The sequence below is a fragment of the Octopus sinensis genome, linkage group LG1 (assembly GCF_006345805.1).
Source record: "Octopus sinensis linkage group LG1, ASM634580v1, whole genome shotgun sequence".
Classification (NCBI taxonomy): Eukaryota; Metazoa; Mollusca; class Cephalopoda; order Octopoda; family Octopodidae; genus Octopus; species Octopus sinensis.
This window is the reverse complement of record NC_042997.1, coordinates 90,045,245-90,070,917: the sequence shown is the minus strand read 5'-3', so window position 1 is coordinate 90,070,917 and position 25,673 is coordinate 90,045,245. Positions and strand designations below refer to the sequence as shown.

Genomic DNA, 25,673 nt, shown 5'->3' with positions numbered 1-25,673 from the left:
CTGTTATTACTATCACCATAACAACTATTGTTATTATCCACCAGGCTCTCTGTTGGTTATGATGACATGGGTTCCAGTTGACCCGATCAACAGAACAACTTGCTCGTGAAGTTAACATGCAAGTGCCCGAGTACTCCACAGACACGTGCACCCATAACATAGTTCTCAGGGAGATTTAGCATGACACAGAATGTGACAAGGCTGGCTCTTTGAAATACAGGTACTGCTCAATTTTGCCAGCTGAATGGACTGGAGCAACATGAAATAAAGTGTCTTGCTCAAAGACACAACGTGTCACCAAAAGTTGAACTCACGACTTTATGATCATGAGCCAAATATTCTAACCACTATGCCACATGCCTTCACATCCATCACTACTGCATTTACTACCACAACCACCACTATTACTACTATCACCATTCCCATCACTCACTTATTGTGACTACCACCATCTTGCCACTGTACCACTCCTATTACTACCACTGCTACAATTACTATACATATCACCCTTGTTACTATCACTTGCAAGCCAATAAGAAAGGTCAACCTACCAGAAATCCAACCAATTTTCCACCTAGTACAGCTGTCATTTAAAAAAAAAAAATTAACCCTTTAGCATTTAAACCAGCCATATCTAGTCAAATAATTCTACCTGTTTTATGTTCAAACTAGCCAGATCTAGCCCCTCCCATCAACCCTATAAGGTCATTCTAAAAATAAACAATCATATCATCAAATTCTCAAAACAACAAAATAATACTTGATTAATTGCAAAACCTCTGCTTGCGAAGACCTGTTGGGGCAAGTGAAATTGAAATTGAACCAAATTCGATGACTGGCACCCATGCCAGTGGAGCACTAACAGCTCAATCCAAGCAGGATCACTGCCAGAGCAGCTGTCTGGCACGTAAAGAGCACCATTTGAGTGTGATCGTTGTCAGCGTTGCCTCACTGGCACTTGTGCTGGTGGCACGTGAACAAAACATTCAAGCAAGGTCCTTGCCAGTGCTGCTGGACTGACTCCTGTGAAGGTGGCATGTAAAAAACACCATTTTCAAACGTGGCCATTTGCCAGTACCACCAGACTGGCCATCGTGCCGGTGGCACTTTAAAAGCACCCACTACACTCTTGGAGTGGTTGGCATTAGGAAGGGCATCCAGCTGTAGAAACTCTGCCAGACCAGATTGGAGCCTGGCGCAGCCATCTGGTTCGCCAGTCCTCAGTCAAATCGTCCAACCCATGCTAGCATGAAAGCAGACTTTAAACAATGATGATGATGATGAATTAATAAGTATTATTATTTTTGACAGAATAATCTGATTGCTAAAGGGTTAAAGGACACATTAGATACCCTTGAAAAAACAGGGTGGTCATGACTGGAATGCTTTTGATCACAGACTTGCTTGATCAGTGTTGACTAGAGGCTATACAACTATTTCTGTCATCACCACAGCTGTTACTACTACTACTACTACTGCTGCTGCTGCTCACCACCACCACATCTACCACCACTACCACAATCATTATCATCACTGCCATTACTACACCTTTGTGCCCCCTCAAAAGAAGGTGCAAGAGTTGACAATTTCCAAAGTAAACTGCCATAGTTCCACCTTGGTTTTCTTTTACAATTCTTTCCTGTTGCTTCTCTATTAATTCCACATAGTTCCACTAAAGTCTTGCTTTCAACTTTTTTTTCAGACACAGCCTTGACAGGAATATGATTACTGACCCTGAAAATTGTATTCAAGCAGTTGATATGAGTAAGTATGGTTTTCGCATCAGGTTCCATCATAGCACAAGTGAATAATTATAAGCTAAGGCTGTTGTTCTTAACCTAGGTGACATTAACATCCCCTTGAAGGAGGACCTCACAGGGAGATGACAGGTATCAAATGGATGCTAAGGTGCAGTAGGAAGGCCACTGGGTATTTAGGGGGCTTGTGATTTATCTTTAAAATACAATATTTAACCCTTTAGCTTTCAGATTTCTCTGTCAAATGTAATGCTTATTTATACATATTGTTGACATGATTGTTTATGATTAGAATAATATTGTAGGGCAAGTGTGAGAGGCCAGATCTCGCCAGCTTGAAGATAAAGCAGGTAGATTATTTTTGCTGGATATGGTTGGTTTAAACGCTACCTGATACTCTACTTTTCCACATTTGTTTCTAAACAAAGTAATATTCCCCCATGGACAGACATGCTTTTCATGGAAGACAGGAAACAAACAACTTTACTTGTATGGCAGTAATGCTCTTAACAACCATCACATGATTTCTAAACAAGGGTACATACATGTTCATGCACATACACACACACACACAAACACATGACAGGCTTTTTCCAGTTTCCATCTACCAAATCCACTTATGTGTGTGTGTGTGTATATATATATATATAGTCACGAAGCATGCATCATTGTTTTAATGTGTATTATTTAGTATAGAAATTTTTAGCACAATATTAATAATAATGTAGTTTTAATGTGTATTTTTTTTTAATGTATATTATTTAGTATAGAAAATTTTAGTACAATGTTAATAATAATATATTTAAATTTATATTTTATTATAGATAATATCTTTCATTATTAATTGAATTACTTTATGGAGGTTCTATCTCTTAATTTTATATATATATATATATATAAATAATAAATATTAGGGAATAAATCCAAATTTACAGGGAAAAAATCAGATTTAGGATTAAATCCAATTTTATAGTAAAATATTATAAAATATTATTAGAGACAAAACCACTATTTTGCAAAACAAACAAGGAAAGACTTAATCAATACATAAAATTTTAATAAATAGTCAAAAAAACCGCCACTACAATTGTTTCTTGTCTTGATCGACAATCTTCAGGTGGACTTCCAATAATTTGAAACTGACTTATTGGAAGTCCACCTGAAGATTGTCGATCAAGACAAGAAACAATTGTAGTGGCGGTTTTTTTGACTATTTATTAAAATTTTATGTATTGATTAAGTCTTTCCTTGTTTGTTTTGCAAAATAGTGGTTTTGTCTCTAATAATATTTTATATATATATATATATATACATACATACATACATACATACACACACACACACACACACACACACACACATACACATACATACATGCTTGCATGGTTGTGATGGTTTATTTGTTAGAGCAATTACTTAGTTGTAACTGGTTGCTATTCCTACTGCTAACCTCTCAACTATGAAGTTAGAGTGGCTTTATGTCAGATAACACTTTAACCTTTTGACATTTAAACCAGCAATATCTGACCCAAATACACAACCTGTTTTATGTTCTAACCAGCCAGATACAGCCTGTCACGCCTACCCTTCAATGCCATAATAAAATAAACAATCATGTCATCAAAATTTTGAAACTACAAAATAATACACAATTAATTAAAAACAATGTAAATGAAAAAGAAATTACATTTGACAGAATAATCTAAATGCTAAAGGGTTAAACCCAAAATGCATTTCACTCTTACTTTTAACAAAATAATTCAAATTCAGGGCTTATCAAGCACAATTTTGTGCCTTAAAACAATGGTGGTTGTAGTGAGGTTTAAACATAGGACCATAGTCCAGCAGTATAAGTTGATGTCCAGCAACTTCACCTGAAACCCTTTGTAACCTTTTATAGATGTTAGGCTTTATCCATCATTTGGCTTAATGTAGTCACCTGGCCCTTCGTTCCTTTAGTGCAGCGGTTCTCAAATTGACAAATACTAGCTTCCCCACCAACTATTAGGGAAGTTCCCCCATTAATGAGAAAACGAAATAGTGTCTACATACATATGATTCTTCTATATTTTCTGTGATACTGGACAAATTTAAAAAGTCAGGAGTTGTTAATGTGGTATATATAATTTAAATGAAAGTAAAATACACACATAAATACAACCTATTATAATATTGTTACATTTATTAAGAATATCATTGATACTGAGACAAATGCTTATCAAGGCAAACCTTATATCACTTTCCATCTGTAGACAGTTTGTGTATTGTTTTCATACTTGCTAAAGCAGAAAATTTTTCACAAAATTCTGTTCATCCATATTAAAGCCTTTTTTGAACAATTTGTAACAATTTCTATAATGTGTAACTGGTTGGAGAGGCAGGGATGAAATGCATGGTTTTCTTGTTTGCAGATCAAAGTTATTTCAGTGGTTAAAATCTACACAACTCTATTTTCTCAGGATTATGGATTAGAAAAAAAATCTTAATTCTATTGAATTGGGTGATTTATCTGATACCTTTTCAATCCACATAAGCCCTTGATGAGATGCTACAGTCACCCTCTTGCATTTTGAGCCAGGCCTCCAGTCAGAAATTAACTGCTTCCCTTCTTCCCACTAGTTTCAGAAACCATGGGAAGGGTCACAAGGGCTGACTTTCCCCCACTCTAAAACTTGTAGTTACTTTACTATTTAATTTCATCTTCTTGTTTAATATAGCAATGAAATTATCTTCAACAATCTCTCTTCTATCTTTGAACTGAAAGTAATATGTTACATCTCCCTCCTCAGCAGCATTCTTAAATTTAGTACTTATTCTATCAATCTCTTTTGCCAAACTTCCTAATTTACAGGGATGTAAACACACCAACACCAGTTGTCAAGAAATGGGGGTGGAGGGGACAAACACAGAGACAAAAACTCACGCACACATATATATATATACACGATGGGCTTCTTTCAGTTTCCATCTACCAGGTCCATTCACAAGGCTTTGATCAGCCCAAGGCTATAGTAGAAGACACTTGCCCAAGGTGCCACACAATGGGGCTGAACCTGGAACCATGTGGTTGAGAAGCAAGCTTCTTACCACATAGCCATGCCTGCGCCTTTAACTACTTGCTATGAATTTGCTCATGCAGAGGTGAATGGAGCTAATAAACAACAACAACAGCAAAAGCTGTGAAGGGAATCATGAAATCTGTTTGTCAGTCAAGTAAGCTGAGGCATACAAAATTATGTACTTTGACCTGGGAGTAGAGTAGTTTCAATGAAGTTATATAGTTCGAACTTGTAACTAACACTTCACAAATATTATGTCTTTGTGGGGTTGTAGTTGTTGTGATTTAGGTGCAGATTAACTCTATGTTAAATCTGATCAAAGCTCATCTATGTCATATAAGTAGTCAGTTGAATAACTCAATATAATCCATTTTCTGGCTATACTTTGCCCCTGTTGCAGGGAGGACTCAGGTATCACAACAACACTACACACTACAAATACAAACATTAAAAACCAACAACTATCATTATTTATTATTATTATTATTACTGTAGTGAGGTGGCAAGATTTCTGTCTTTACATTCTGAGTTCAAATGCCACCTAAGTCGACCTTTCATCCTTTCAGAGTTGAATAAATAAGCACCACTTGAGAACTGGGATCAATGTAATTGACTTGCCCTGCCCAATAAAATTTCAGACCACGTACCTATAGTAGAAAGGATTATTATTATTATTAAGGCAATGAACTAGCAGAATTGTTAGCATCACAGGCAAAATGTTTATCAGTATTTTGTCCGTCTTTACATTCTGAGTTCAAATTCCGCCGAGTTTGACTGTGCCTTTCATCCATTCAGGGTTGATAAATTAAGTACATGTTGAGAATTGAGGTCAGTCTAATCGACTGGCCCCTTCCCCCAAGATTTCAGGTTTTGCGCCTATAGTAGAAAGGATTCTTATTACTCTTCTTCTTATTATTATTAAGTTGGTGAGCTGGCAGAATCATTAGCATGCTGGACGAAATGCTTAGAGGTATTTCACCTGCCGCTACATTCTGAGTTCAAATTCCACTGAGGTCAACTTTGCCTTTCATCCTTTTGGGGGTCGATAAATTAAATACCAGTGAAACACTGGGGTCAATATAATCAACTAGTCCCCACCCACAAATTTGAGGCCTTGTGCCACCAGTAGAAAAGATTATCATTATTATTACTAAGGCAGTGAGGTGGCCGAATTGTTAGTGCACCAGGCAAAATGCTTAGTAGCATTGTATGTATTTATGCTCCTTGTTTGAAGTCGCTGAAGTTACTGAGGTTAACTTTGCCTTTCATCTTTTCAGGAGTCATCAAAATAAGTTATGCACTGGGGTTGATGTAATCAACCGCATTCCCTCTCCCAAAATTTCAGACTTTGTGTTTATAGTAGAACAGATTGTTATTATTATTATTTGAAGTTTTAAGTTAGTGAGCTGGCAGAGTCATTAGCACGTCAGGCAAAATACTTAGTTGCATTTCATCTACCTTTGTTTTGAGTTCATATTCTGCCGAGGTTGACTTTGCCTTTCATCCTTTCAGTGTCAAGGAAATAAGTACTGGTTGAGCACTGGGGTTGATGTAATCAACTTACACCCTCCCTTGAAATTGCTGGTCTTGTACCAAAATTTGAATTCAAAATTATCATTTTCATTATTATTATTATTATTATTATTATTATTATTATTATCAAGGTGGCGAACTGGCAGAATCGTTAGCACACTGGGCAAAATGCTTAGCAGCATTTCATCTGCCTTTATATTCTGAGTTCAAATTCCACTGAGGTCAACTTTGCCCTTCATCCTTTTGGGTTCGATAAATTAGGTACCAGTGAAACACTGGAGTCGATGTAATTGACTAGTTCCCTCCCCCCAAATTTCAGACCAGGTAGAAAGGATTGTTGTTGCTGTTGCTGCTGCTGCTGTTGTTGCTGCTGCTGCTGCTGCTGTTGTTGCTGCTGTTGCTGCCGCCACCACCGCGTATTCAACCATATTCCTCTCCCACAAAATTTCAGGCCTTGTGCTTAATGTAGAGAGAATTATCATTATTATTACTATTAAGGTGGCGAGCTGGCAGTAACATTAGCATGCCAGGCGAAATGCTTAGCGGTATTTCATCTGCCACTACATTCTCAGTTCAAATTCCACGAGGTCAACATTGCCTTTTATCCTTTCAGGGTCGATAAATTAAGTACCAGTCAAGTACTGGGATCGATTAATTGACTATCTCCCTCACCACAAATTCCAGGCCTTGTGCCTATAGTAGAAAGGATTATTATTATTATTTTATGTTTGACTTTTGCTTTACATTTGTACAAGTTGGCTCCAAGTCTCACCCAGAGACCTCAAGAGACAACAAGTTGAAAGTTCATGCTGGTGTTATGCCTTCGGTGCCATATATTTGGTTTTGTACATAGTGTTGTTCTAGGGAATGTTTAAGAAACCTTAAGAAAATTATGTGTTTGTTTTAAAACTTGAGATTACATTGAACGTATTTTGCATAGGATATTGGCAGTTCCCATGAGCACTATCTTTTGAATTTCTGCCATTTTGGAGTTTCCTGGTATCTATATTATTATTTTTGGATTTGGTTTGCAAGATTCTTTATATGAGTTCATGTGTTGAAGCATATTCTGTTGTGTCTGGGGAGAGTCATTCTCTTTTAGTGCCTTATTATTTAACACACTCACTGGTAAAATTTCCACTTATTTCTTATTTTTATTTTCTAAAATTTTCGTTGCATCTTGCTACCTTTTCATTAATATTATTATTATTATTAGCTGTGGTCAGTGGCGATGACACGTAAAAGACACCCATACCAGTGACATATAAAAAGCACCTACTACATTCTTGGAATGGTTGGCATTAGGAAGGGCATCAAGTTGTAGAAACCAAGCCAAATCAGACTGGAGCCTTGTACAGCTCTCTGGCTTACCAGCTCCAGTTAAACTATCTAGGCCATGCCAGCATGGAAAACAGATGCTAAATGATGATGATGATGATGATGATTTGAAGTCTTAGTGAATTTCTTCTGAGAATTTAGTTGCTGTGGATACAATCAATTTTCTACACTTCATGTTGTTGTTTGTTGTGCTTCAACAAGAACTAATAGTTGGATTTGGTGGAAGCCATCTTATCTACATAATAACAGCAAGTAGAAAAACAGATTATCATAGTTGTTGTAATTATAGTTTATTATGATGGTTGTTGTTTGTAGTTGTTATTTTAATTTTTTTCTTTTGTTGATATTTATTTCTTTGTGTTTTAGCTGCTCTCCACTCAGAGCTGGCATGTTGCATGCTAGAGTGCTGGACTCTATCCCCCTGGGTGGTAGTAGCTGCATGTGTGGGTGTCTCTCTGGCCAAGACCAAGTGTGAAGTATATATCTATCAAGTTGTCGGCTTTCTCACTTCACTGCCAGAAGATGGCAGCCTGCAGGTGGCGTCACTAACAGCTTTGCTGTCCATCTAGAAAGGCTCTGCCAGCTCCTTGCAGCCAAACCCATTTCTCATTGACGTGTTAATTACTCGTGTAACATGCAATGTAAGTGGCTATGAGGGGTTGATAGGTGCAGAGAAGAGAGAGAGAGCAGCATATACATATATATACATAGATATTCAGAGAGAAATATATAGATAGCTAGACAGAGATGCAGCTAGATGGAGAGAAAAATACTGAGGAATACATAGAGAGAGAAAGAGAGAGAGATAAATATTCAGAGAAAAAATACATTGATAGCCTAATAGATATATAAAGAGATGGATGTATAGAGAGCAAGATGGATACACAGAGAGAGAAGTAGGGGAAATTTGAGGAAGAAGTATGTGTATTACTGGTAATACTGCATACATTTTTAACTCAGAAAATACAGGAAGAGAATTAAGTATTTGAGTATGTCTATCAAGTTATACAGTCCCTGAATGTATGCATTTCTATGTTAGAATGTGTATGTTTTAGAAGATGAAAAACGTTGTAACATTGCCTATTGTAATCAAACCTCATGCCTGTTGTGCTAACCAGTAAACCAAGGTGATATTACATCTTTAACCATACAAATTAGAAGCCTTAATCTTTCAAGCTAGGATTTCTCATACCATACCATATGTTTATGTATTGACTGTGACTTTAAAGTTTTGCTAAGTCTGAGGCTAAGGCACAGACTCAGGTGAAACCTCAAAGTTATCATCATCATCATAATTTAACATCCACTTTTCCATGCCTGCATGGATCAGGCAGAATTTGTTGAGTTGGGTTTCCTACAACCTGATGCCCTTCCTGTCACTGACATTCACCTGTTTCCAAATGAGGTAACATCACCCTGTGACCAGACATGTTTTCCAAGAAGATTGGAAATAAATGGTGACGTTCATTTACAACTATCACATAAAGTCAAAGCAAAGAGATGGTAACGCGCACGCACACATACACATGTGCACGCACGCACGCGCGCGTGCACACACACACACACACACAAACAGATTTCTTTCAGTTTCCATTTACCAAATCCACCCACAAAGCTTTTGTGAGTTTGGGGCTTTTGTAGAAAACACCTACCCATGATGCTGTACAGTAGGACTGAAACCAAGACCAAGTTGTTGGCCATGCCTGCACCTTCGATATTACCATCAATAAAATAATAATAAATTTTAAAGCATACACATATATAGTGTTCCTTATTCAGTCAATGTTTGCTATATTTATGTTTATAAAAACATGTGTATATGTTGCCTGACGATCAGAAGCTTGAAACTTTAAGTTACAAAATGTGAAATGTCAGCTTCAGCAAATGTAATATGTATAAAAATACTAAAAAATACTAATTTTAACTACATATGTGTGTGTGTATGTGTATATGGGCGTACTATTTTTGGCATTAGTGAATATACATGCTATAGTAGACAGACAGTAATAAAGATAAAAAAAAGGTGATTCATTAATGAATACCAGCATACCCTGATTAATATTCAAATTTACTAGCAGTTTCTTACTAACTTCTCACCATTCTTAAACCTGTAAGAATTTTAAACTTGTGTTCTCTACAGCAATAGATATCACATAGCTAACATAACTTTATCTCTAATCCATATATGATATATACCATGAATCCTAGACACACTGTCTGAAAAAGATGGGATGATCACAACTTCTTCATAGGTTTGTTTGATCAGAAGTTAAACAATGAGATTAATCCTTTTTTAATTCCTTATTCTGGCTTCTCTTCATTTATTTCTGATTGTCTCTTCATTATTCAATATTTACTAATGACTAAAACTATGTTTTTAGAACTACATTCAGTGCTTCAAGTGCTGTAGCTCTGAATTACAAAGGCCTGTGCATGTCCTCAGACAAAGGATGAAATAAGAAAGGAGAAAAGATAATGAAGATGATAAGAAAATAATAATAGTAGTAATATTGATGATTATTGTTCTTATCATCTTCATTATCTTTTCTCCTTTCTTATTTCATCCTTTGGCTGAGGACATGCACAGACTTTTGTAATTCAGAGTTACAACACTTGAAGCACTGAATGTAGTTCTAAAAACAGTTTAGTCATTAGCAATAATAATAATAATAATAATATTGATGATGTGAAGGCGCATGGTTCAGTGGTTTGAGCATTGGGCTCACAACCATAAGGTAATGAGTTTGATCCCTGGATTAGGTTGTGTGTTATGTTCTTGAGCAAGACACTTCATTTCACACTGCTCCAGTTCACTCAGCTGTAGAAGTGAGTTACTGGTGCCAATCTATATCGGCCTTTCCTTTGGATAACATTAATGGCATAGGGAGGGAAGGCTGATATGCTTGGGTAACTGCTGGTCTTCCATAAACAATCTTGCTTGGGCAACTTTCTAAGTGCAATCCCATGGTCATTCATGACCAAAGGGGGTCTTTACCCTTTTAATATTGATGAGGATGATAGTAATAATTCTTTCAAATTTTGGTACAAGGCAAGCAATCTTAGGGGAGGAGGTAAGTCAATTACATTGACCCTAGTGCCCAGCCAGTACTTATTTTATCAACTCCAAAAGGATGAAAGGCAATCAACACCAGCAAAATTTGAATTCTGTTAAGACTCAAAAAAAATTGCCATTAAATATTTTATTTGACATGCTAATGATTCTACCACCTCACCTCCTTTAATAATAATAATAATAATAAGGATCTCTAGGAATGATAAAAAAAAGTACTGAAACCTATTTGAAAATGATACCAAGCTTACCATCCCTACAGGAAGTTCAAAAAATCGTGTCAACTGGAATGGCTCATGTACTGAGAAGAGCATTATCACTGTGAAAACAACATCCATTCATGAATTTATTTATCTATTAATTTTTTTAATAAGTTTTACCTGTGAATTTGCATGTGTAACCTGGGAATGCATACAATGAACTTCTCTGCCCTAGGTGTATGGAAAACACTGGGCAAGAAATGGGAGAAAATTTGAAGAAAGAAGGAAAAATAATAATAATAATGCTTTCAAATCCTGGCACAAAGTAGGATAACTCAGTTACATCAACTCCTGTATTTTATTGACTTTCAAGGGATGAAAAGCAAAGTTAACCTTGGCAGAACCTTTGGAACCAAAGGTTCTGGGAAATCAATGTATTTATACCCTAAGTGTTTCATTGGGGAACTGAAATTATATCTTAATGGTGATTGACTGCCAAAATATGCATTTACTTGTATATACCAGTTTTATATAACCTTACCTTTCTAATTTGTCTGTTTTAGTATAAACAAAATATTAATTTGAAGCAACATAGGTTAGTGAACAATAAAATAGCATTGGAAGATGATTATAAAAATAATTATGAGCTGAAAAGCAGCACAAAACTGACAAACAACAAAGAAATGTCCGTTGGTTGATAGCCTGAGATGACTCTAAAATTGTAAGTAATGCTAGCAGTTGAGCATTTGAGACATCATCATCGTTTAATATCGGCTTTCCATACTGGCATGGGTTGGACAGTTTGACATAGAGCTGGCTAGCAGGGAGTTGTCCAAACTCCAACTGTCTGTTGTGGCATGGTTTTTATGGCTAGATGCCCTTCCTAACGCCAACCACTTAACAGAGTGTGCTGGGTGTTTTTTTAAGTGCCACCTGCATGGGTGCATTTATGCAGCACTAGCATGGATGCATTAGTGCAGTACTGGCACAGGTGCTTTTTATGTGGCACCGGCACCTGAAAGGACTACCCTGTATGTGTGGAAGATAGTGATTTTACTTAGCTTGACATGTCTTATCAAGTACAGCAAATCACTACATATCCTGGTCGCTTGTCATTTCCATAATGAGGCCCAACATCTGAAGATCCTTTCTCACCATTTTGTCCTACATCTTCTTGGATCTACCTCTCCACAGGTACCTTCCACAATTAGAGCTTGGCACTTCTTTATGCAACTGTCTTCATCCATATGCAAAGTTAATTAAACACCTGGGGTAAACAGTGATGTAAACAGAGGGAATAAATGTTTATGGGGATATTCAGAAGGTTATGTAGACTTGAGGAAGTAAATGTTGAACTAACATCCCTGAGTTTTTTGTTGCAGTATGTTTATACAAAGACTCTGCTTTCATTTTCAGTTGGAATCATAGTTGATGTTTCCAATAGATGGTATTCGCGAGAACTTGGCCAGTCTATTCTTCAACTTCTGTACTGTAACACACACATACCAGCTATACTGATACTTAACAAGGTAAGTTATGGTTTAACTATTTCCTCATAATACAATAATGTCGGGTTCAACTTCAATTTAGCCAGTAACATTAGCAGATCAAATCTTTCTATATGAAACTAAAAAAAAATTTTTTTGAAAGAAATTCAGTGTTGTCATACAAAACAGTGAGAATCAAATTTCATTGTAATCATTGTGAAACAAATCTTCGGCAAAAATGTCACATCTGAAACTCATTGATCCACCACCAATCTCTCATTCTACATCTTAAGTGTTTTTTTTTTTTCTGTTCTGAATCTCAATGTAATTTTTGCATTTTCTCCAAAGGTGTCCTTCACAGCATATTACTGCTACTTGTTTTACAGAAACTAAACACAACCATTCTTGATGGGTAAGGGCTTTGTCAACATTGGCATTATTCGCTCTCTTTGGGTATTTGCCATTGAGAGGTTTTTCTTGCCATTTATCAGTAAGAATATCTAAGGTAGCAGTTTTAGCACAGGTTTTCATACGCTTAGCTTTTTCTGTGCTTGTTTCTCATATGTCTGGTTCTGGAATTTGTTGTATTTGGAATTCACTTAGATATTCCTTTGCCTGTTTTGTTACTGAATATGATGCTTTCTTGTTTTCATGTTTTGAGACAAGTTTTAACATCTAGTCCTCAGCGTTTTTCAGGTCGGTGTCTAGGCCAATTGTGGCAATCTTCATTGTTAATGCCAGTTGTAAAAGTCCACAGCCTCTTTCTTTTCTTGGCAGATAAAGTCGTTCTATATCTGCCTTAGGGTGGTGCATTCTATGCATTGTCAATAGTTTTTGTATTTTTCTGTCAAGATTACATATTTCAGTAATTGACCAGTTAATGATATTGAAACTGTAAGTCACGACTGGTATGGCTAAAACATTGATCACTTCTTGCATTCAGCTCTGTCTTAAGTATTGCTCTCACCCTGTGATAACATTCTCTCATGAACCTTTCCTTCATCACTGAATGCCTGATTCCATCCCCTTCAAGTACCCGTAGGTATTTGTATCTCTCCGCTGGTTCTAACTCTTTTATGACATTCTGCTGCTCAAGGTTAACATTAGATGTTTCTGTCATTTTTCCTTTGATAAAGGTAGCTTTTGCACATTTATCAAGGCCAAATTGCATTCTGGTGTCATTACTGAATTGTTTAACAATTGCTAATAAGCCCTTGAGTTGTTGGTCATTTTTTGCATCCATGTAAATGAGATGATTTATATTTTTATCAAATATTTTATAACCGTGCTGTGCATCATTGAGCAATTTTGAGAGAGGTATTAAGGCTAGACAAAAGAGGGGTGGTAATAGTGAGTCACCCTGGAAAATGCCACCTGAAATTTTTACATCTCCAGCATTTAGAGATTCATTGTCACTGTTCAAAGTCAGTATGGTTCTCCATGATCTTACACTTACAGACAAAAAGTTTCACAGAGTAGGCACTATTTTATACATTTCTAGACGTTTCTTAATCCAGCTATGTGGTAAGCTATCAAAAGCTTTTTTATAGTCTATCCAGACTATTGACAAGTTTTTGTGTCGTTTATGACAATCTTCTAAGATCATCTTATTGATGAGTAGCTGATCGTTACAACCATTATTATTATTATTATTATTATTATCATTACTATTATTATTATTATTATTATTATTACTATTATTATTATTATTATTATTAGTATTATTATTATTATTATTATTATTATTACTACTACAGAACAAGAAGCCATTCTAATTTTCATCTTTGTAAGCTTTTATCAAAATTTTTCATTGTGTTTGCTTGATTTTTGTTAATCAGAGCTCATCAGCTGCATTTAGGTGCAGTGGTTTATGCATAATGTCAACCCAGTTGGAGTTTCAGTTGTTTTGAAATTGTTCAAAACAGCTAAATCTTGATTTTTCTCTGCTAAAAGCAAGAAGTTGGGAAAAAACTTACAATATTATTCAACAAAGCAACACAAGTGAGTGAAAAAGAGTATAGCAGAGAGAGAGAGAGAAGGATTGCTTTTAAATAGGTCAGTAAGCTTCCAAGTTGAAAATGATAGTGTGTCATTGTCAAGGTAACAAAAACAAAAGAAAAAAATCACACATAACCTGGAAATAACATCAGCAAACAACAACTATGGTGACAAAAGCAAAAAGTGGCATTTCATCTGTCTTTATATTCTGAGTTCAAAAACTGTGAAAGTCAATTTTGCTTTGTATCCTTTTGAGGTTGAGAAAACAAATACCAGTTCACCATAGGGTGAATGTCATCAACTTCTCCCTCCCCCAAAGTTGCTGACCTTGTGTCAAAATTTGAAGCCATTATTATTATTATTACTCTTTGTTACTTGTTTCAGTCATTTTGACTGTGGCCATGCTGGAGCACCGCCTTTAGTCGAGCAAATTGACCCTGAGACTTATTCTTTGTAAGCTCAGTACTTATTCTATCAGTCTCTTTTGCCGAACCGCTAAGTGACGGGGACATAAACACACCAGCATCGGGTGTCAAGCAATGCTAGAGGGATAAACACGGACACACAAACATATACACACACATACACATATATATATATACATATATACGACAGGCTTCTTTCAGTTTCCCTCTACCAAATCCACTCACAAGGCTTTGGTCGGTCCGAGGCTATAGCAGAAGACACTTGCCCAAGATGTCACGCAGTGGGACTGAACCCAGAACCATATTATTATTATTATTATTATTATTGAGTGAGAGAGCAGTGCATGCCATCAAAGTGACACTGGGGTAAAATATATGAAGCCCAGTATACCCATCATGACTACCCATCTGATAAGGATACACCAGATACATGCATCACAACCATATGTGCGTGACATGGTGATCTTATATCAAGATAAACAGCACATGACCTTGCAGGTGGGGCCCAGTTAGAATTTTCTTCGGGTTGAGTGACCCATCCCGCTCAAAAGGACCCTGAATAAGGGTTGTTTAAGGATGTTGAATGAAACACCCATGTTTCCAGAAGTGAATTATTCAAACCCCAAAGAATCCCTCTCAACACATGGCTATGCTGCTCCCCCACTACTTCTGCTCATGATCAGAGATGCACATATTGTCAGCCACTAAGGGACATGCTCAACTGGTTAAGATCAAACAACTGACAAGCAAATCTGTGGTATTGAGCAGAATATTTGCTGTAGCCCATCTTTAATACCAAGATAAAACAATATACATGATAACACTTCCAGTCAGTTAAGATCAGAAGCCACGAGAGCTACTGCCTGGTACTGCATCAGGGCATTTTTTATTTTTATTATTATTATTATTATTATTATTATTATTATTATTATTATTATTATTGTTATTATTATAGTGAGGACGCATGGCATAGTGGTTAGAGTGTGGCACTCACAATCAGAATATTGTGGTTTTAGTTCCTAGTCTGGGTGGTGCATTGTGTTTTTGAGCAAAACACTTCATCTTACATTGCTCTGCAATCACTTTGACACCTGACATGTAGTACACCATGCATCTGTTCAGGCAACATCGATTTGATGGAGAGAGAGTGAGCTAATGTACAACACATACATTTGATCACTATAAACAAATCATTTGTGCAGGTTGTTCGGCAAAAGCTGAACACTCATACACTATCTTCAGTGTAGGAGCAGAATCTGTAGAGCAATGGAAAAACTGCCTCGTAGTATTTAGCTTTGTCCCAATCAGATACTGGGGTGGAGGTGGTACAAGTTCATCAACTGTTTCTTCTCTCAATATTTGTGGCTTATTACTATATTCTAAATTCTTTGAAATATTTCAGATTGACAAAGTGGATAAGAAGAATCATCTGTTGGAAATTACTAGAATTCTAACAGAAGGAAGAGTTGATAATAAAAAAGCTGATTTCATTCGAAAGAATGTGAAAGTTAATGAAAAGATACTGAAAGAAATCTTCCAGAAACATGGCCTGAAACTGAAGAAGTCAAATATTCCTGACCACTATCACACTCAAACTGAAACTCAGACCTCTCTTGATAGTGATTTAGTGAGTGAGTTTCCAGTAAAAAGTTCTGTAGACATAGAAGATAATGTTCAAGCTGAATCATGGCAAGACTATCATAAGAGAATGCAAAATATTAGGTCAAAAGTGAAAGACAAAAAAGGCTGGCCTAAATTCAAAAATGTTTTTATGATCTCAGCACTAAATAATGATGGCGTTTCAGACCTAAAGGTAAGACTTTTCTTCAGTTAGTTGGATCTGTTGTTTGTGTGTGAGAAAGAGAGAGTGAGTGAGTGAGTGATATGCAGAGGTAGCAGTGACTGGGGGGGGGGGGGTATGTTATATCAATACACAAAATTTTATGTACAGTATGTCATATCAGTTCTCAGTACCTTACTCTATGTCATATCAGCATGCAGTACCTTCCATATGTTGTGATATATCAACATATATTACCTTATATATAATATTCTATACCAGCACACAGTATCTTACATACTATGTAACATGTTATATACTGTATGATATTTCAACACAGGTATCGTATTTACATAGTATCATATACTAATATACTATGCCATATCTATCCACAATAACTGATATGCTATGTATCTGCACACAATACCTTACATATTATGTGATATAACAACAAAGTATGTGTCTGTCTGTGTGTATATCTGTTTAAGTAAGCAGGTAACTTTATCATTATGTATAAGATATATTGTATATCTGGGTGTATGAAAATATATAGACAAATAACTAAGATCTGTTTGTGTGTCAGCAGATAACTTTATACTCTGTATCTCTTTCTCTCTCTCCAAATAACTTTATATTGATCACGATCACATAATTAGTAAATAAAAACACTGATATTGAAGTTTATTCCAATGTACATTTTAGCACATTTTTGTTTCCCAAACGTTCCATTTCTTACAGATTTAACTTTCTTACCTTGAATTTATCACACTTGCAGTGACAGAGAAACTGGGTGGGTGGGTAGCATTCACTCCATCTCTCTCTCTTTTCTGCTCTCTCCTGAGGCCTCCACTCAAACATTTCACATTACTGGTTGTTTCTAAAACCTAGTTTGGACTCGATAATGAATTCTTCATATATCTTTGGTTTCTCTTATCTCAATATCAAAGACACTTCTAATTTAAAATTAATTTCTGCTGCTACCTATCTTGGCTGTCGTCCATGATTATTTGATAAAATCTTGTCCCAAAGGAGTGGCTCTGCAGCAAGATGCCAGCTGAGATTCCAAAGTGTTCGTCTTCCGTATCCAATTGTCACACTTCGTGTCATCTTCTACCTAATTTATGAAACCACTGCTTAATATGGGAAGAAGCTATAGAGTTGTATGTGTATGTATGCACATACCTCTATGTCCATGTTCATATGTATGCACTTATGAGCCATGCATACAGTCTCCATTGCTAATTCACACTTTCTTACATTTTTCAATCACTTACACACACACAAACAGCAGTCACATGTAAACACATACTCATACATGCATGCCTGTATACATATATATATATATATATATATATATATATATATATATATACACACACACAAAATAAGAAAATGGAGAAATACATCGAAATCAAATATCAATAAATGAATTAATTGTATTGCAATTCTTAACATTTATGTATTAACTTTGTTGGGTACCTCACTAGCAGTATATTGGATATAAGTTATCCCATTGAGGGTTGAATTTACAACCCCTATCTCAATTTGTATGTATATATATATGTATGTATATATGTATGTATGTATGCATGCATGCAGGTTGTGCTTCATTACATATCATATTCTTGTAGTAGTAGTAGCAGTAGCAGCAACAATAATAATCCTTTCTATTATAGGCACAAGACCTGAAATATGAATTTATCCAAACTCATGAACAACATTTATCCATTGGTTGTAATTTCCTTTGCATTATTATTATTATTGTTATTAGCATCATTAGGATGGCAAGCTGGCAAAATGCTTAGCAGCATATCGTCCATCTTTATGTTCCGAGTTCAAATTTGACTTTGCTTTTCATCCTTTCAGGATCGATAAACTAAGTACCAATGAAACACTGGTGTTGATGTAATCAACTAGTCCCCTCCTCAAAAATTTCAGGCTTTGTGCCTATAATAGAAAGGATTATTATTATTGTTGTTGTTTCTACGACTACCACCACTACTACTACTACTACTACAACAACAAGAACATGATATGTAATAAAGCACAACCTGACTTTGTTTATTAAACTGAACGATAATTCAACAGTCATCCTCAAGCTCAAAATGAGACAAGAATGATCAAAATTAGAAATACACTGAAATGCAGAAATTCAAAAATTCAGCCAGACTATCCTGTGTTTCTTAATAAAAAAAAGATATTAAGTTTGTTCATAACTGGTTTAAACAGGAACAAAGAGAAAGAAAGAAGGAAAATTACAGAAAAGAATTGCAAAAAAGAACTTGAGAAAATAGTTTGGAAATGGAGGAAAATAATGTTATAAATAACATTGAATCCAGAGAAAAGAATGCCTGTATTTTATGACCTTCCAAAATACACAAAAAGTTTGAAAATTTCCTTTATTGCAAATGGAAATAGACTGGCTGTATGGGTATAGATTATTTTCCTGTCTGCTAACAGAGGACATGGAATTCAGTCCATAAAGTACAATCCATAAAATAGGGTGTGATTTGGTTGCTATTTCTAGCAATTCAAACAACTGCATAGGGACTTCCCCATTGTCTCATATATTAGTTAGTATACCAAACTAGATGTCTGAAGTATGGCATAAGCACAGTTTCATAAATAACATAATGATGCCAGGTTTTAACCTTTAGCACACAGCATTTTCTCTAGAATTGTTTTCCCTGATACTACAGAGAAGAAAGCTCATATGGTGACATGATGCACCTACAGTGTGCTAAATGTTAATTTAAACAAGAACTCTTTAACCCTTTAGCATTTAAAGTGGCCATATTCGACCCAAATATTCTACCTGTTTTGTGTTCAAATCAGTTAGATTTCGCCTCTCACTACAATGTCATTTCTAAAAATGAACATTCACATCATCACAATTTTGAAGCTATGGGATAATAATTCAAAACAATATGAATAAATAAGCATTACAGTTGACAGAGTAACCTGAAAGCTAAAGGGTTAAAGTAGTTGTTTTTGTATCAAAGAACCAGAAGCTCTTTCCAATAACGATTTAAAAACTCTTTAGTTTTCAGAGAACTAGTGTCTACTTTTCTTTTTCTTTTATTTTATTTTTTTTATTTTATTTCATGTCTAGAATTATCTTCTGTCCAATACTCAACCTGGAGACTGGGAGTTCCACAGTAGTTTCATCACAAACCAAGACCCTGTTTTCTTGGCTAAGAACTTAGTCTGGGAGAAGCTTCTGGATATTTTGCCAGAGGAGGTACCATACAATGTCAAAATTGTGAGTGGCTTTCATAAAATTTATTATTCTTCATTTTCTTATACAGAATTTACTTGACATTTCAAACTTTGTAAATGTTGATGTTTATACCAGCTCAGACCTGATACAACAGACCTGTAACCAAAGACATTCCAGCAATGACTACTCCTTTTTATTTTTATCTCAATAATTATCTATGTAAAACAGTATCTAATGTGCCCCTACCTTCTTCTAAGTATGGTATGTGGTGTAATATAAGGGAGATTTAGCTATTACCTCTAGCAAGTTGAGCAACAATGTAGAGACTTTTTTGTTGGCTCAGTTTTTAACATGTATGTTTTATGTGTGTGTGTGGGTGTCATCATCATCATCATCATCATTTAGCATCCGCTTTCCATGCTAGCATGGGTTGGACGGTTCAACCGGGGTCTGTGAAGCCAGAAGGCTGCATCAGGCCCAGTCTGATCTGGCAGTGTTTCTACGGCTGGATGCCCTTCCTAACGCCAACCACTCCGTGAGTGTAGTGGGTGCTTTTTACGTGCCACCCGCACAGGTGCCAGACGGAGCTGGCAAACGGCCACAGACGGATGGCGCTTTTTACGTGCCACCGGCACGGGGGCCAGGCGAGGCTGGCAATGGCCATGAACGGATGGTACTTTTACGTGCCACCGGCACAGAGGCCAGTCAGTGTATATATATATATATATATATATATATATATATATAGCCACACACAGTATCTTACATATTATATGACATGTTAGTATCATATATACTCTATGATATTTCAGCAAAGGTATCTTATTTACACTGTGTCATATACAAATATACTATGCCATATCAATCCACAATAACTGATATGCTATATATTTGCACACAATACCTTACACATTATATGACATAATAACGAAGTATGTGAAATAAATATATATATATATAGTAATGATAATAATTATTGCTATTAACAATGACAAAAAATAGGGTTTTTGGATTCATTTATTACACACAATCCTAGCACTGACATGATTTTAACACCTTCTTTTAAATGTTGTTAGGCCTTGTGTGATGGAAACATTTTTAATACCAGAATATAAAGAAGGCATTACAAGTAAGAGATCTCAGCCAGTATAAATATAGCAATTCATACATATATATATATATTGTGTGTGTGTACGTGCGCATGCATGCAAGTGTATAGTTTGCTCAGTATCCTTGTCAGATATGCTAACCCCATTGAGCTGTTTTTATATTGTGAACCCAAAACTAAAATACCCTCTCCTTTCTCTTCAGATGATTGAGTTGTGGGAGCTGGATGATAAAGAGACACTCAATATCTTTTTCAATATTATTTGTATCAAGAAAAAGCATGTAGTAAGTGACTTCCTTTATTTCCAATATGAAGATTGGTGACAGATGTAATTTACATCTGAAAGTTTCTCAATCGTTGCACTAAACTTTCATATTTAAAATATTTCTACCTTCTCTTTTTTTTCTACATTCATGAATAGTTATTTGGTTTTAAAATTTTGAATATTGCTTCAGGTTGTTCTAAAAAACTGATCAGTGATATCATCATCATCCTCATCCTCATCATCATCACCAATCATCATCATCATCATCATCATCATCATCATTTAACACCTGTCTTCTCTTTTGACATTGCTTAGATCCAACAAGTTGAAGAACTGCATCAAATTTCAATGTGTGTTTTGCCATTGTTTCTAAGCCTGGATTCCTTCCCTTACACTCACCACTTTACAGAGGGAGGTGGCTTTATGCTTAGTGTTTGAGAATCTAAAGTAAGATCAAGGGACAGGAACAGGTGTCTTGCTGTAGTGGAGGAGATACACAGCTACTTTGCAATTATATAAGGGTGGGAGTAGCTGGAAAGAGACATAGAGACGGTAGGGACAAGATACAAGAAGGAGAGAAAGTAGAATAGAGACAAAAGGTTGGGAGGGAGGGAGGGATAAATTCTTAAGAGTGGGAGAAATTTTTAAGTAAAAATTAATTTCAAACTGATACTGGTGTAGTATATAAAAATGCCTAAATAACCAATGGTTTGTGCCATTTTAAATAGATAAGGTAGGCAACATCAAGTTTATGTTTGTATATGTATGGTTGTGTGTGTGTTGCCCTGGGTATGCTTTTAAAGTGCATCTGCTAGTAGGGCCCTGGTATGGGAGTTACAGGGCTTTGAGGAGGGTGAAACCACTTCTTAGCCATTATTGTTCCCATATCTACTCTCTTACTGGGTAGTAGGAGTTGCTAGGGTCCCTACTATAGGTTAACTAGCATGTGAACCATTTAGAGTGAAAGACTTAATGCTAGGGGAAGGTAAACTCATATAAATAAAAAAGCCTGAAGTGTTGTCAGTTTCTGGCTGTCTCAATTTCTGCTGTGCCACTAGTTTTATAGCTGATTGCAGTGTAAAGTGGGTTCAATGCTAGGTGACACTTTACCCACTCAAGACAAATTCATGCACAGGAACTTTTGGACTCTTGGAATGCGTGCATAGACTCACTGAATTTAGAAAGTGGTCATACTCAGTTACATGTAAGATTTCCACTATGTATGCATGGATCTACATTAATTCATTTGTTCCTTCTTATTTACCCATTATCAATGAAAACATTTCAAATATACTTTAATCTTAAGATGGTGATGCAGGACTTCAGATTGAGGATTGTCAATATCACTACCACCTCTCTTATGTCATCGTTGTATCACCACCACCATCATCATTATCATCATCATCTCATCCCTACTACCATGACCACTATTATCACCTTATCATCAGGTAATTTCCTTGACAGCTTCAGTATCAATACTTCATGTTCCAATCATCACAAAAGCAAGAGATGATGTCTACAAAGTTGACCTCTAATCTGTTAAATCTTCTGATTCTGGTATCTGTTGCTCTACAAGTTTTAGAACTAACCTCTCTCCCCTTATATTAGGACACAGAGCACTACATAAGTTTCAATCATTGCACTATATACTTCCATATTTAAAATAGGTCTACTTCCGTTTACAGATAATTATTTTGTTTAAAAATTTAAAATTGCTTTATTTTATGTTATATACACAGTTGTTTGTGTGCATACCACATATGTAGCCTGCTTATTCAATTGTCAATTTAATCTTTTTAGTTAATTTGATCTATGTTCCTATTGGACAACTTAACATGTATTCTTTTTGGTCAATTTAATCTGTGTTCCTATTGGTCAATTCAGTCAGTGTGTCATTGGCCCCTTTTAGCTGTGTACCTATTTTCATAGTGAAATAAATGCACCAAACAATGCTAAGTAGTGTATATGTTTATATATATACATATATATATATATTAGAACATTTGACTGACATGGTGATGTGTGTATGTTAGAATACGCAGTTTTTGTATATGTGTGAAAGTGAACTGATGGTTCACTATTTCAAACTGAGATACCATGGCCAATCCCTTGTATGATTGCTAAAGATTCGAGGATAAGGCAGAACAAGTGGTTTGATTAATTACTAACACAAGTTTAGGTTTATTTGAATCAAAGCTGATTTCATGGAGAGGTAGAAAGGTTGCATAAGTATTATGATAATTTCAACAATAACCTAGCAAATTTTATCTATGAATCTTGGTCTCCACCCAATCTCAGCAACTGCTGCTGTGTAAGCCCCATCTCAGTCCTGATCTAGCAGTTTAAACTGTCTCAGCTGTGACCTTCCCACATCTAGAAGTACATTATTATACAATATGTCTTTCCTCTTATTAAAATGGTGTGGTTATGATTTGAGAAAGATTTGGATAGTAATTCTAGCAGTTTGGTTGATCATGTAGAGGGTCCTCTGTATATGGTTTTGTCATAGTTTACTATCCTAGTAAAATCTTTGAGTAAACTATTCACCAAATCACAAGTGTTATGTGATGTGCTGTCTTTTGGTGTATCTGTATTTTATGGCGACAAGTAAATCCAAAATTTTAAAGGCATTGTTTTCAGCACTTAGAAATATGAGTTTCTTATAAATCACTACCATCTGTTCTTTAGTAACTTATAGAAATTTGAGTTGAGACTCATTCTCTGATGGCAGTTTGAAAAGTGGATCTCCAGATATTACACTCAGAATGTACAATTTTAATGTAGACTGAAATTTTGTTGCATTAGTTTTTGAGATTGATTCTGATTCTTATCCTGGTATCTTTCCCTTGGCTAATTTAAAAATCTTGTATCATTTTATTGCAAATATTAAGGCAATGAACTGGCAGAATCAACAGTAAATGCTTAACAGCATTTCTTCCAGCTCTTTACTTTCTAAGTTCAAATGTCTCCAAAGTCAACTTTGACTTTCATCCTTTCAGAGTTGATAAAACAAGTACCAGTTGAGTACTGGGGTTGATGTAACTGACTTAATTCTTTCCTTAAAATTGCCAGCCTTGAGCCAAAATATGAAACCATAATGCAGCCTTTGTGATCAATAAAAGAAATATTATTTTATTGCATATATAACTGTCAAGTGGTGTCCATGCTTACTGAATGACCTGTTCCTCATGTATGGCTATCATTGATATTGCTTAACTACAAGTCTGCTCTATTCCACTGAGATCTTTGATTTAAAGTAATCCTTATTTTTAGTATGGTTTCAGGAGGATTTGCCTGTTATGTCAAACAACCATAATGAGGCTCCCCTAATAACTTTTTGGTTGTTGTTGTTATGTAGCCTGTTGATTCTGAATCAGACAAATATATTTTTTTAATTTTTATTTTTATTTTTATTATCATTATTATTACTATTATTATTGTTAAACATGCATACATACATAATAATAATAATGATAATAATTATAATAATAAGTGGGTGTAAACACATGAACAAAATAAGAATAAACAAAAACAAAAACAAATTACACGAACGTATATAAACAGGAGATACAAATATTACAGGCATTCCCCCACAGACACATACACACTAACTAAACATAGACGCACATAGAGATATATGCATGAGCAAATGAAGACACATACAATAGAAATACAAAATGGCTGACGGTTAGTAAGTAGAGATACACAAATAAGAAAGAAGAAAGCAAAGGACCACTGATGCAGTCACAGGAGTGTGACGAAAGAACTCTGGCCGAAATAAGATTAAGATTAATGTAAAAAATAAATAACACTGAAGCAAAGTAACACCAATTATATAGTGCGTATGTTTTTATTGGCTAAACTGACAAAATGACCATTCCTAAATACAACAGACAAATACCACGATTAATGAAATTATTTTATCACCTCCACCCCTTTTATTAATGTGAAGATTAAACAGACTTTACTTACTTAAACCTCTTCACTCCCTATGAAGCATTGGCCATCAATGACTTTTTCTCACTGTTCTCATTTTTGTCTCATTGTCTCATTTGCTTCTCTCCAGTTGGATTACTGTTTTTTTCAACTCTGTCTCAGTACCCCACTTCCAGCTATTTTTAGGGCATCTTCTCTTCTGTCTCCCTTGTGGGTTCATATGCTCTCCTGAGAGAAGGCCTTCCTCTCTCAGGTTTTGTTGGTTTCAAATTGTCCATGATGCTTCTGTTACTTTGCTCTTTTTTTAGATAGGGGTGTTGGCCCTATGCAAACCCATTTTTACTTCTGGGAAGAGGTGGTCCATATTAGTCTGGCCTCTATCCTTTGACCTGTCCAGCCTGGGAGGCTATACTAGGAGCTTGCACTCCACTGACATAACTTACATGCGAGCCACCACACTGCAAGAAGGACTGGGCCAACGGTTCTCAACCATTTCT

At 35.7% G+C, this 25,673-nt stretch overlaps 1 protein-coding gene across 1 annotated transcript in view; it reads left to right on the top strand.

The window, feature by feature from the left end:
* LOC115217375 (GTPase Era, mitochondrial) overlaps positions 1-25,673 on the top strand; it is a 121,953-nt gene that overhangs the window by 94,982 nt on the left and 1,298 nt on the right. Inside the window, exons 6-10 of the mRNA XM_029787092.2 lie at positions 1,703-1,764; positions 12,374-12,486; positions 16,270-16,680; positions 19,760-19,909; positions 21,179-21,259. Coding sequence (XP_029642952.1) covers positions 1,703-1,764; positions 12,374-12,486; positions 16,270-16,680; positions 19,760-19,909; positions 21,179-21,259 — 817 coding nt within the window. The remainder of the gene's footprint in view (positions 1-1,702; positions 1,765-12,373; positions 12,487-16,269; positions 16,681-19,759; positions 19,910-21,178; positions 21,260-25,673) is intronic.